This window comes from Gavia stellata, chromosome 1 (assembly GCF_030936135.1).
Source record: "Gavia stellata isolate bGavSte3 chromosome 1, bGavSte3.hap2, whole genome shotgun sequence".
Lineage (NCBI taxonomy): Eukaryota > Metazoa > Chordata > Aves > Gaviiformes > Gaviidae > Gavia > Gavia stellata.
The window spans coordinates 64,417,703-64,430,817 of record NC_082594.1 but is presented as its reverse complement, the minus strand read 5'-3'; the positions used below and the strand labels follow the sequence as shown (position 1 = coordinate 64,430,817).

The window sequence follows — 13,115 nt, the reverse complement described above, 5'->3', positions numbered from 1 at the left end:
ATCATTTTGTCGATTTCCATTTTGATTTTTTTTCTTACATTTTAAACACTTGTTGGAAACTTGTCTTTTACTTGCTTTTGGTCTTAAAGTTTGCCTTCTAATAAGCAGTCTTAAGGTGATCTGATACATACCAAGTTCTGTATGCTACAGAAAGATGGGAACACTTCCATACCTACAGTGTCTTTAGGCACAGAACACAGAAAAAGTAAATATTAGGTGATGACACTACAGAAGGAAGAATTCTTCTTTACCTGGCACAAGCCCATGCTGTTTCTGCAAACAGCAGATAGCTTAGCACTCTGAGAACAGCCATACTCATGACAGAAGTGCTGACTTTTTATTAGCTTGATTTTTGTGCTCAGGGGTAAGCCACAGTAGATCTGCAGCTACAAACCCTTTCCCTGTCATCACAGGAGCACTCACTGCCAAATCTCCATTGTTTATTCCCAAAGAAAAGGGTGGAGTCTCTGCTTCCATATATTTGATTGCCAACTTTATCATAATAATTTGTGTGGAGTCAGGAGACATCAACCATATCTGGCTAAGGATACAATATAGAAATGGTCTGGCCCTGAAGTGCTTCTACTCTAAATATATCACTAGAGACAAGCAGCTAAAGAAAGAAAACCAGTAAAGAGAAATAAACAAAAACCAGATGGAAGTTATATGAGAGAGAGAGAACAGGACAATAGCTATGAGCAGCGTCATATACAATAAGCACAACTGCTCATGGATGAATGTCTGATTTTTAAAGATTCTGATCTCAGTGATGTGAATTAGCAACGCTTTGAGAAAGCTCGTTGTAAGGGAATTTTGGTAAAGAAATGTAAAATTCCTTGATCGCAGTCAGGCTTAAGCATGAAATAAATAGTGTTGTAAGACTCTGCCCTGCCAGAAACTATGAATCTCTCCTGAACACACAAATGGGCTGAAAATTGAAGTAGCACTTTAAGGTCAGAAAGTAGAGTCTGGTAGTTTAGCAAGGGTTTCAAGACCATAGCTTTGGACTTAGGCAGCTAAGTTCCAACTCAGACAACTTCAGGTGCCTTCATCTCTTTTCGCTATCATCTCTTGGGAAAATGTGGGAAGCAAAAATGACTAGACTAAGAAAAACGGTATCATTAAGGGTTACGCTGCATGCAGAATTCATTAGCAACAGTATGTTTCCAATAAAAGAATAATTCATGAATCATTAGTAATGGCCACTAAACTCATCAAAAGTATCTTTTTGTAATCACTCTTTGGCAGAAAAAAAAAAATGAACTGAAAAATATTGCTAATAGAAAATAAACTTTATCTCCACAAAATAAAGAAGCTATGAAGCTTGATGAAGATGTTAGGATTAACATGAATAAGAGTACATTTTCTGATATTCTTCCCAGTTCTTTTGAAAAAACTATGGGTAGCTCGATGTACTGAAAATAAAATAAAAGACTTCTAGAAAGAAATTACTGTGTTTTAAAATAACAAACTCAAACTTTTCAGGAAAAATTTAAATGAGAGTTATACATACTGCCATCACTTGGTCCTTCGCTAGCAGTTAATAAGCTAGACATATTTTGAGAATTGCACATGAAAAGTAAAATACTGGCATGGTACTAATTCTCACTACTCTATATCATATCACAACATTCACATCAGAACAGTAGTCTCTTCTCATGGTAAGATCTTTACAATAAAACTAAAGCATAATTATGTTTATAAATTATCCTAACAAATTACTTGTACTATAAAGTATTATTGTAAGTAAAGTAGACCTAAAAATAAATATAGATTTAAGAGTTTTATTCTATAGTTGCATCATGTTTCACTTGCTAATGATGACAACAGAAAGCAAAAGAGTACTCTTGGTGTGCAATTCCAAGAGTGCTTGTATGCCAAAATGGCGTATCTTGCAGATATCAAGGGAATTTTATCTTGAGATTAGTGCATACCCACAGGGATAATCTACTTTCACTAGATTTACTAGTAATAAAACCAAATAAAACTAGCACCTTTCTGATTTGTTGTGGCTATTTTCCTATGTGGCACACCGATACTCCTCATCATAAGAGCCCGGCCTTGGACAGTGTCTCAGGTCAACCATTCCAATATTTCAGCAGCATCAAACATGGTACAAGAATTCTAGGAACTACTTGGTCTAAGCCAAAACCACTACCAAAACTGGTGGGCCCTGCCAGTCCTGCTCTGGCAACTCATTTAACTTCTAAGGGAATTTGGCTTTTGAACGGATTCAGGTTAAAATAGCTCATCAACATCACCACCACACTCCCAGGTGTAATTTTGACCTGTGAGTATTTCTGCAGCCCAGCTCACCATGCCACCACCTGAATGTTTGTGTTGACACAAAAGATGGTGTAGAAAGGAGGAAACAAGCAGCCAAAGGCAGAAGGGCAGTAGTACTCCTAGCTATCTTTTTCAAGTATAATGTTCTCATGGATCTGAGTCCTTTTCACTTGTTCATCCACTGTCTCCTTCCTTCTGAGGACTTACATCTAATGGCCTTTCTCTCTACAGAGAGCTTGTCTGAGTTCCCCCATCTTCATTCAGCCTGTGATTCCACATTTGAGGGAAGTGTACTTTTTTACTTTTAAAATTTTTTAAATTTTTAAAACTAGGTGCACTCATTGCTTTATACAAGTATGCACAGAACTGTATCCACAACTCCGCTTTGTAACTGGAGATATTTTAAAATCACAGACCACAGACCAAACACGTACAGGATTTCTTACTCAGGAATGAAGAGTATGCTTGATAAGAGAGCTTGGAGAAAACAAACGAAAACACAAAATCTTGGAGTATTTCAGAACTGCAGAATTGCAGTTATTTGGTTCTGATAGGAAATGAAACTGAGATCCTGAAAACTTCTCCACAAACCCCTCTTCTAGTGAAAAATCAAAGAAAAACTGACTGGATGCTATACCACATGCCTTCAGGTCCAGAAAGTAAGCCCAGCTCCATGCTGTTTATTAGCATAGATGTAACCAATGAATCATCCCTCACAGTGGCGGAAAAACCTTCTCTTGCTGATAGCTAATGTTGTTTTACAGCTGAAATAGCAAGAAAGCAGAAATCCTTTTTGACCACACACACAAGTTTATGAACACACACACGATCAGGTGACAGCAAAGGGGTAGACAAATAACTTGAGTTACGTCCAAGGATATTTTTCAGATTATTTTTGTCAGAAAACCAATGGAAGTTTCCTATATCACTTTTACTTTCCAGACATTCATTATTTAGATGCCACCAATGGACTAATATAATGAGAATATCCCGTTTTTAATACCTCTTTATGAACATCTGAAAGATCTCACTTTCCTTCTGTTTTCTCATTTAGTGCTAGAAGAAGAAAGCTATTTACAAAGAACTGTTTCTATCTGTTTCTGTTAAGTTGCCGCTATACTTATCTCATATTCCAAATTACCAAATGCTCTTCTTTCAGCTTCCATTTTCACAAGTGACCTTTACATCTAATTAATTATCCACATAAAGGATACTTTAGGATGGCATATCTACGGGTTGCCTTGATGTGATATGCAAATGTCTTGCCAAGTGCTGATGCCATCAACAGAGCACTCTCTTGTCACATTCTCTCTCAGGTCACTGATCTATAATAAGCTACAGTGGGCTGGGCAGGGATCAAGACAGTGGGGCTTAACACATGCCTTGGCATCCTGATACAAAATCATCAGTAGCAACTATTCCCTGATATCAAAGCCATTTATTATTAAGTACAATATCCTTTGAGTACTACTACACAATACTTAACTTGGCAGTTAGCTTTTTTCTTGAAGTATGAATAAATATTATTTTCTGCTTCTTCTCTGTCTACACTTACAGACAACTTCACAAAGATATTAATCAATTAGCAGTGTCCCAAGTTCCTACTTTGAAGAAAATGCTGAAAATTGTGCCTTAGGATATTTCTTATTTTTATCAAAACTATTATACCTAAACAAGAGTTAATATTTACGAGAAGATAATACGAACATACAGTAACGATTTCCTAATAGTGCTTGTACCTCTGCTTAAATGTCACTGCTCACTGGATAAATAAGTAACTATTCCGTTCTGATTAGTTTAAAAAAAGATTACCATTGCTTCTACCAATCAACAACCAGTTCCACACATAATTAATTTATACATTGACAATTTAGAAACTTATAAAACTATGTTTTTCATAAACTATGCTTTGAAAAGATTAATTCAATTTAATTACAATCTTCAGATTTATTTGAAGACTTAATATACAGAACTTCAAATACTCACACAAGTCTGTATCCATATAAACAGAAAGCAATAAAAATGGATACATAAGATTGTATTTATGTATTCATTTTAACTCTTGTAACTCTAAAACATCATTATTATCTGCTTTTGAGTATCATATCCTCTCCATTTCATAGTATTCAATTTCCTTATAATTAGAGGTAGTTCAAGAGCAATTACAACATTTATCAAATGGATCAGCCTTTATTCCTGGTCAAATCTAAATCAACATTTATTTTTCCCCCTGGTCTCTCATGAAGTTCTGCAAACCCTTGCCAATATTTCAGCCAACAGAAATTGTCAAAGTGACAAGACTGAGCAACAAATTTCTTTGAGCAACTACATCAAATTCACCAGACTCATTGCTTTCCAGTAGGATGAAGGAAAAAAAGGGATTAACAGATTTCATAGAATCATAGAACGGTTTAGGTTGGAAGGGACCTTAAAGATCATCTTGTTCCAGCCCCCCTGCCATGGGGTCCACTAGACCAGGTTGCTCAAAGCCCCGTCCAGCCTGGCCTTGAACACTTCCAGGGATGGGGCATCCACAACTTCTCTGGGCAACCTGTTCCAGTGCCTCACCACCCTCATAGTGAAGAATTTCTTCCTTATATCTAATCTAAATCTACCCTCTTTCAGCTTAAAGCCATTACCCCTTACCCTATCACTACATGCCCTTGCAAAAAGTCCCTCTCCAGCTTTCTTGTAGGTCTCCTTCAGGTACTGGAAGGCTGCTATAAGGTCTCCCTGGAGCCTTCTCTTCTTCAGGCTGAACAACCCCAACTCTCTCAGCCTGTCTTCATAGGAGAGGTGCTCCAGCCCTCTGATCATCTTCATGGCCCTCCTCTGGACTCGCTCCAACAGGTCCATGTCCTTCTTACGTTGGGGGCCCCAGAGCTGAATGCAGTACTCCAGGTGGGGTCTCATGAGAGCAGAGCAGAGGGGGAGAATCACCTCTCTCGACCTGCTGGCCATGCTTCTTTTGATGCAGCCCAGGATACCATTGGCTTTCTGGGCTGCAAGTGTGCACTGCCGGCTCATATTGAGCTTCTCATCAACCAACACCCCCAAGGGATCACCATTTGGGATCTAAAGTTCCAAGTGAATTCAAAGTTTCATCGTTATAATTCCAGCATATTTGGATGAAACTCCATTTCACTGCAGATTTCTAATACATTTATTCACAGTCTTGAAGTTATTTATCACTGCAACAACACTGTGAATATAGGAACTGGTTAAAGTCCATTTTGAAGTTGGAGAGCTAAATAACAAGCTCATGGCTACACAAACATGTGAGTGGAAGCTCCAATAATGGACTTCCCATTTTTATTGTCATTAGATTCTATTTCTAATCCTGATCCATGTAATATTAGCAAAAACACACAGCAGTTTTGAATTCTTTACCATTAACTCTTTGCTCCTAATTAGATGCAGCTAGATGGAGTGGCAATTCCCCAAGAGAATTTATGAACTTGAGATGTAATTAAACCCTTTTCAGTTCTATTTTGCTCTAACGTATGATGCAGAGATCAGTACACAGAAACGAATCAGTTTGAGGAAAAAATAAAGTAGAAATCTCAACTGTTGAGTCCTGAGGGAAACAGCTGAAAGGCAGGAGTTACAAATTAGTTAATAGAAAGATCAATTTTCACCTGAGGATAAAGCACTGGGGACGCTGCTCCTGGAATAGCATGTGGTAAGCTCTTTCAGCACAGGAAAATATATGTGGGGGAAGCGAGGAACACAGTTTTCCAGAGTTACTTAAATAAAGCTGTGTGACCTGAAAAATTCCAGAAAATTAACATGATCAATACATTTAAAACTAATTATGTTTCACCCCCCTAATCCTGCATCTTTTGTAAAGCTGTTTAAGCATTATGAACAGAATCTCTGTATGTAAATATGTGGTACCATTATAGTATCTATGAAGATTTTAATTAAAGAAAGCAGAGCTGTAAGCATAGAAGATCTAATCAAGATACAAAATTAAACATAACTGGAGGAATCAACAATACCGGTTTGTTCCCTGAGTAAAACAAAACCTGGTAAGTTACCTTTTTATATTTCACATTTATAGTTCTTCAATGTCTTGACTTAAAAATCCTACAAAATGAAATATGATCATCCCATGAAAAGTGAAAATTGAAATCAAAGGCTTAATTATTTTATTACATGACAGAGCAGTGTCCCACAAATACTCTCTCTGCAATATAGAATAACTTCTGCGACACATATAGCTGGCAACATGTACTACCCTTAAAGCTAAAGTATGCGTAGAATCAATTCTCTGCTACTGAAACCTCAATTTTTTCTGAGGATATCCTGATGTTCTTTCAGCTAATATCAAGCAGATTTTAGAAAAATTAGATAGTCTGCTAATATCTACAATTCTGTTCTTTCAGAATAAATAAATACAATAAAGAAAATACAGAATGTGTTTTAGATAAGATTGTAAGCAGAATACCATTTTACAAATATCCTTAAATAAATAAGTTTACCTACCTTTTTATATAGCTTTTATCAGACCTTCTCATGGGTTTAGAAAATTAACACAGGCTCTACAGAAACCCATGGCAGCTGGGGGACAATTGGAACACTATGAAACATCTAAAATGATACTGGATGCTATCACTTTAACAAACAAATCCCTTCCTTTTCATCATGTCCTCTTTTCTCCAACTATTCTAACAGCCTTTCCACACAGTTCCGTTTTGTATTTGCTCCTTTCTGCAAACTAATCAGGTGCTTATCACCCCTTCCTGTCCCATGCCTGTCTTATTTATTTAGATATTAAACTATAGAATCTTGGATCATCCATAATGCTGTGGCTGAATGAATCCTCCACAATACTGCCCTATTCTCATTCAGGCCTTTTGAGCTACCAGACTAAACAAGATTAAATCCACACCGATTCTCAAGGAATCATTTCAGCATGTCACAAAGCAGAAAGAAAAACCTTTACATACTTATTCTCATTGCATAATGTTGCAAGTGCTTTGCAAGTTTACATATTGTTCTAACAGACGAACTTCAAGAATATATTTGCCCTAATTGGACAAAAATAAATTCCGCACAAATGTAACAAAGCAGGATGACTATAGCACAAGCTGCTTCTACAAACAGTTACTATCATACCTTCAAAGTGGCATCTGCATGTTACTAGCAGTATAGTGCTACTATAATGTATACTGTAGTAGCATAGGGTATTTCCGTGTAAAAATGTATTAATATTATCATCTAGTAATTGCATTGAATTGCATATGAAGCAATGTATATCAGTGTCCGTTAACATATGATTCTTTATGTCATCTCAGAGTGAATAACTGCTTATAAAAAGATTTGTTTCAGTAGTATTCTATTGGAACTAAGTGTGGGGAGGTCAGTGTAGGGTAACAAAATAAAGATTGCTGAGAAGTTATGAAAAGTGGTTTTAAAAAAGAGAAGAGAACCTAAAGTGTTGCTGTTATTGAAAAGTGTACATAATAATCTTTTCATTGCTTCATCCTGGTTTTAAAAATAGTATCATGCCCAAAATATCTTTGCATTCTTTTTTTGACAGCTAACAAACCACATACCTGAAACAAAAATGCTAACAAGCCACATCATATAGCATGTCAGCGTCTACTGAGAAATTGACATCATCAATTTTTATTACTTTAATACACAGACCATCTAACACTTACAGACTTCAATATAATACCAGCTAACCTTCTGCAGTATATTTGAGCATTTCAGAAACAGAGAAAACAAACCTAATTTACAACCATGGTTTTTTGATCATCTGGGAAATACCTGTCTAATGCACAGTACCATGTGGGTAATAATGACGGAGTAAAAGCAATGATCATCCAAGATGACCCAAACAATTACAGGACAAAAAGTGTCTCATGCTAAACTTGCTAAAGTAGATCTATCACAGAGAGGTCAAGAGAAGATGCAGCAAACGTTCAGGAAGCATTTTAACACGTAAGCCTACTACCTAAATTCTTTTTCTTTACAGTTCTCTCTTGGTACACCAAATCACGTATCTAATGTAAAATGCACAGTGACAGGAAAAAATATCATAATCTAAAACCTTGGTGATGATGGATGATTTCCATTTCTAGAAACTAAATTTAGACTCCCAACTTGGAATCTACTGCTACTACCATTGAATGTCACAGCATTTCTTTCTCTCAAATTTACTACTGACACAAAGCCACATGACATAGTAAACAGCCACAGACTAGTTTGCTTATCAAATTTTGAACCCTTTATAATTCTTGTAAGCTAAATAAACATATTTGAACACTCCCTAACACAACAGCAAGCCTGATCTCTGTGTAGTAACGTGATCTCTGTGCAACAACAAGAAAATAACAGGGAGGGAGGGGAAAGAAATCCACAGTTATGCTAATGCTCTGCTTCTAAAATGGCTGAGTGGGGATGAAGCAGAGATCAAATAATTTCAATTTATGTTACTCTCACTGATCTACAAAGTCCATTCAAGTTAGTATCAATGTCTAGGTACTGAAACGATAAACCCCTTGTAAATAACTAGTCTGCCTCATAAGTGAAAGATTAAAAGATACTACTATTCAAGAGAGAAACATCTGAAGCGCTTCCTAAGTGGCCTTGTGCATATGACAGCACACACATGGACTCAAGTTCCCTTTGCCCATATACTGCCTGTGCCCAACACAAGCCACCTCCGTATGACTGCCCCAGTGTAGCGCTAAGCTCATGCCGAGCACTTCGCACTCATTGCCTGTACGGTGTCTGAACCGAGTGGCCTGGTGTGGAGCACAGACAGCCATTTTGAACCTTTCTGTACCGTTAAAGGTTGTTATCTCCATAATCGTGTTTTGGGCAAGGTGGGGTGTGAACTCAAACAACCACTGCATGAAGTATGCGTCTATTTTTGCAAGTTTGGCAGTGGCAGAAACCACCAAGGTCATGTTATACATCAGGAACTATTTTTAAACAATCAAAAGTGCATACACAACATCAGCAGGATGGCTGTTTTACAAGTAAGACACAGAAAAAATAGTGGTATCTTGGAAGAAATTAAAAATTTTTTGCTAATATTTTAAAAGTAAGAGGCTCCCAACATAAAAAAGGGCACATATGTTAATTAATTTTAGGGGTTTGGCCTGCCAAATGAACTATATGAATCCTCTGAAAAAGATCCACACTGTAATATTTTAAAGAGAGAATGCTTACCATGGTAGAATAAATAGGAAGTTCTTTAAACGGGTTAACAAGCAACAGTATATCACCAATGTACGTCTGAAAAATGAAGAAGATATAATTGCTTTATTAAGTAATAAATTAAATCTTTAAGGAGGATAATGTTTTTTTTCCAGAAAGGACTTTTGGCAAAGCCTCTTTCTAGCTATCAACGTATTAAACATAATCTGTGAATTCAGAGCTTTTAACTTCGTAACTTTAAATTAAGATCTAAATTTACAACTCAGATAGCATTAATTGTTCTTTGTAATAAAACGGAGTTCTTCATAATGGAAAATTATGCATAGAAGAATTGCACTGCATATATTATCGGTAGATTATTTGAAAGTTAATTTGTAATTTACTATTTGTTAAGCTACAAAAAAGTGACATGCCTACCACATAAGCTCCTCAAGCAATTTTTTATGGGATAGATGACAGAATTTAGAAATGCTATATTGATTACGCAGAATTGATACATTAAAATATGTTGCTTGTGGGATAAGACAGAGCAATTGATACATATATAAGTATTTATACATATGTATGTGTATTTGAACATATATGTACCTGCATATAGAAAAAAAATCCTGGCTATATTTAAAATACCAAACCATCCACTGATTGCAAAGGTGCCAAGATTTTATTATTTCGTATTTAAACACTCATATGTGAAAGATGTACTTAAGAATAAGATTGGAGGTTCCCTTGCTGTTATACTTCTCAGTCCACATAAGTAGCTGCTGCAGTATCATGCTCTTAGAATGCAAAAAACACAGATCTCTGTCTCTGAAGAGGTCAGACAGGAAACCATCATGTGAACAGTCCCAGTCATGCTGCCTTTTTCAAAGTGAAGTATTTTGATTTGGGGAGGTGGAAAATACTGTCTTTCATAGTAAATGTACTATTTTTCTTTTTAAATGCAGTCATTTATTTCCTCTTTCTCCCCCACCCAGAATTCACTGTTGGTTTTTCCTGCAGAATGGAACTTTATTAAGCTTGCTGAAACATGAAACAGGACGTGTTCAGTGCCGAGGAGGATTTTTGTTTGGAATTGGAGTCCAAGGACTTTTCTTTCTAAGTCTGAGAACCAAATCACCCAAAGATGCAAGGGTTTTCAGCATTGATGCTGACAGTCTACCAAAGCACAATGGCTGCTGTTGAGCAGAATATTAATGATCACTGCCTATAAATTTCCATTAAGCTAAGGAGAATGCCAGAGCAGGGTGTGAGATCCTCTTAAATAAACTCTTCAGTATTTTAAAATAAAAGAAGACTTCCTTTTTATAAATACTGTGGATCCTCCTGAATTCAGTTAAAGTTATCTGTGTTTGGCACCTTTGAAAGTGAGATAAAGCAAAAGAAATAATAAGATAGGATTTGATCCATGATGCTAATCCCACAAATTTTTAGTATCATTGAATGTCATAACAGCTAGAATTGAAGTTCCCAAAATTTCAATGGTATTCACAGCAACATGCCAATTCCTCATATTCCTTTAGTCTAAACAGTGCAATCAACTTACACGTTTAAAAACAATTTGCATGTTTCCCATTAACATGCCACTCAGCTGTTCAGTATGTTAGAAACAAGTTACAAATACGATATGAACAGGGATACCAGAATTTTCAAGTGCAGATTTTTCTCCAGAAGTAATCTACGCCTAACCAGATGCCTCCTCAGTTTAATATGGCAAAACCAGGAAAACCTGCTTTACAAAAACTTTGCTATAGTTATTTCATTTGGTATCTAGACGATTAACATTACAATGTAGAGAATTATTTCTGTAATATAGAAAGAGATAATGAGTAATTAAATCTCCCATGCTGAATTCTAAGCTGTTTAAATATAAATTTCTTTTAAATTTCCAGTAATCATGTGCTGTATTAAAATTAAGTTAACATAATATTAAAGATGGAAGGATCTTTCAGTAGTTTGAGAAGGAAGATTACATGTGCCCATCAATTTTTACCAATACACTTGCTCTGTGAAATAAACACACATAAATTTTATCCAAACCTATCTGAACTGTTATTCCATTTTTTATTTCTGCTCTTCCCATATAAACTTAAGAAATTGCACACATATGTCCTGATCCATGAGTCTGGGGCAGGTTACTTTCCAGTACTTATGATAGTAATCCTATTTTTCCTATTCTCTCATCTGCTCTTTTTTGAAAGCTTACTGTTGATAGGTGAGTAGCAACTCACATATATCTGATTATTATTGAAACGCTTCTGAATCTCATAAAGCAGGCTGCTGTCTGTTAGCTCACTCAGAGAAGCCAGGTCATCATTTGGAGCTGGAGGCATTAGCTTGATCTAGAAAACACAAATTAGAGAAATAAAGTAACTTCACAACCAATCATTCTGTACCATAATGTTCTAACCTATGGTATAAACCTAGATCCCTAGAATTTATGCAAAACAGTGCATTAGGAAACTGGAAGGTTGTTACTCCTCCCAAACAATTACACATCATTAATCTTAGGCAAGAAAAGAACATCAAAAATTATTATCATTGTTAAGGTGTATAACCGCATGAGTCTGATGGGCTCTTAAGAACATAGATCCCTACTAGAATGCCATTTGCTATCCCTGAACCCATGAAGACTCCTGCTCTTTTCATTAAATATTTATGACAGAAAAAATCAAGACTATAAAATTTAGTGCACTTGTAAACTATTTATTGCACAGTATTTAACAAAGCTCTCATACTACTCTTCATCATACAGGATTTAAAATTCTATTAGAATTTTTCCTGCAGAATAGAAGGAAGTTAATAAGAAATGGGAATCATGTTGTCAAGGAGACCGGAAGAGATTCAGAAGCAGCTACTTTAGCCAAAAGTGGTGAATGAAACGGGCTTAACATTTTTGAGATTTAGGAGGAATAATATAAGCTCTGCAGGTAAAGTAAATGCTAAGGAAACCAAAACAAAATCCAAAAGACAGAATAGGAGACAGAATTCAGAAGAGTCAGTGATAAGGGAAATTGATGAAAGACAAAATAAATATTGATACATTAAGTAGTGTGCTTATAAATTATGATCTACACTTAAAATGTAGGTCGATTCCTTTTTTATGTCTGCCCAAAGAAAAACATTTTTGCCTCTCAGCAGAATACCTACAAACTGAAAATTTTCATGTGAATGATGGTAGAATTATTTGAATCATTTGTTCAGAGTTTACTAAAATCCTCTCTTGGTATCTGTTTTGAGGATGGACAAAGAAGATGAAACTTCTTTATTCTATTGTTCTGCTTAAGATGAAGGCTCAGGAGAAAAGCAGACACTGCCCTTTCTTGGAGAACAACTCTGCATCCTCAGCCTCTGGCAGCGGCATGTGGTGGGAAGTCAGTGACAGAAGCAGCAAGCAGACTGGGAGATTTTGGAGAGAACACGGCATGTGCTTGTGGCAAGAAGATGACCCCAAAGACTATGGATACTGCTGTTTAATAATGGGGATCTGATCCCCAACTACCGAACTTCTATTGTTTCTATAGGTTCAAGGTCTAGTTCAGAAATCACGACACTCTGGGTTCTCTTCCTACACTTGTCAGAGATAAACGGTGTGATATTGCTGAAGCATTTCACCTTAACAAAATAAAACTAACAATCTCTCTTCCTCTCAATGT

At 36.2% G+C, this 13,115-nt stretch overlaps 1 protein-coding gene across 1 annotated transcript in view; it reads right to left on the bottom strand.

The window, feature by feature from the left end:
• MYO16 (myosin XVI) overlaps positions 1-13,115 on the bottom strand; it is a 301,679-nt gene that overhangs the window by 176,438 nt on the left and 112,126 nt on the right. The window contains exons 10-12 of the mRNA XM_059817431.1: positions 11,691-11,801; positions 9,475-9,540; positions 5,925-6,052 (exon numbers count right to left, since the gene is read on the bottom strand). Of these exons, the coding sequence (XP_059673414.1) occupies positions 5,925-6,052; positions 9,475-9,540; positions 11,691-11,801 (305 nt within the window). The remainder of the gene's footprint in view (positions 1-5,924; positions 6,053-9,474; positions 9,541-11,690; positions 11,802-13,115) is intronic.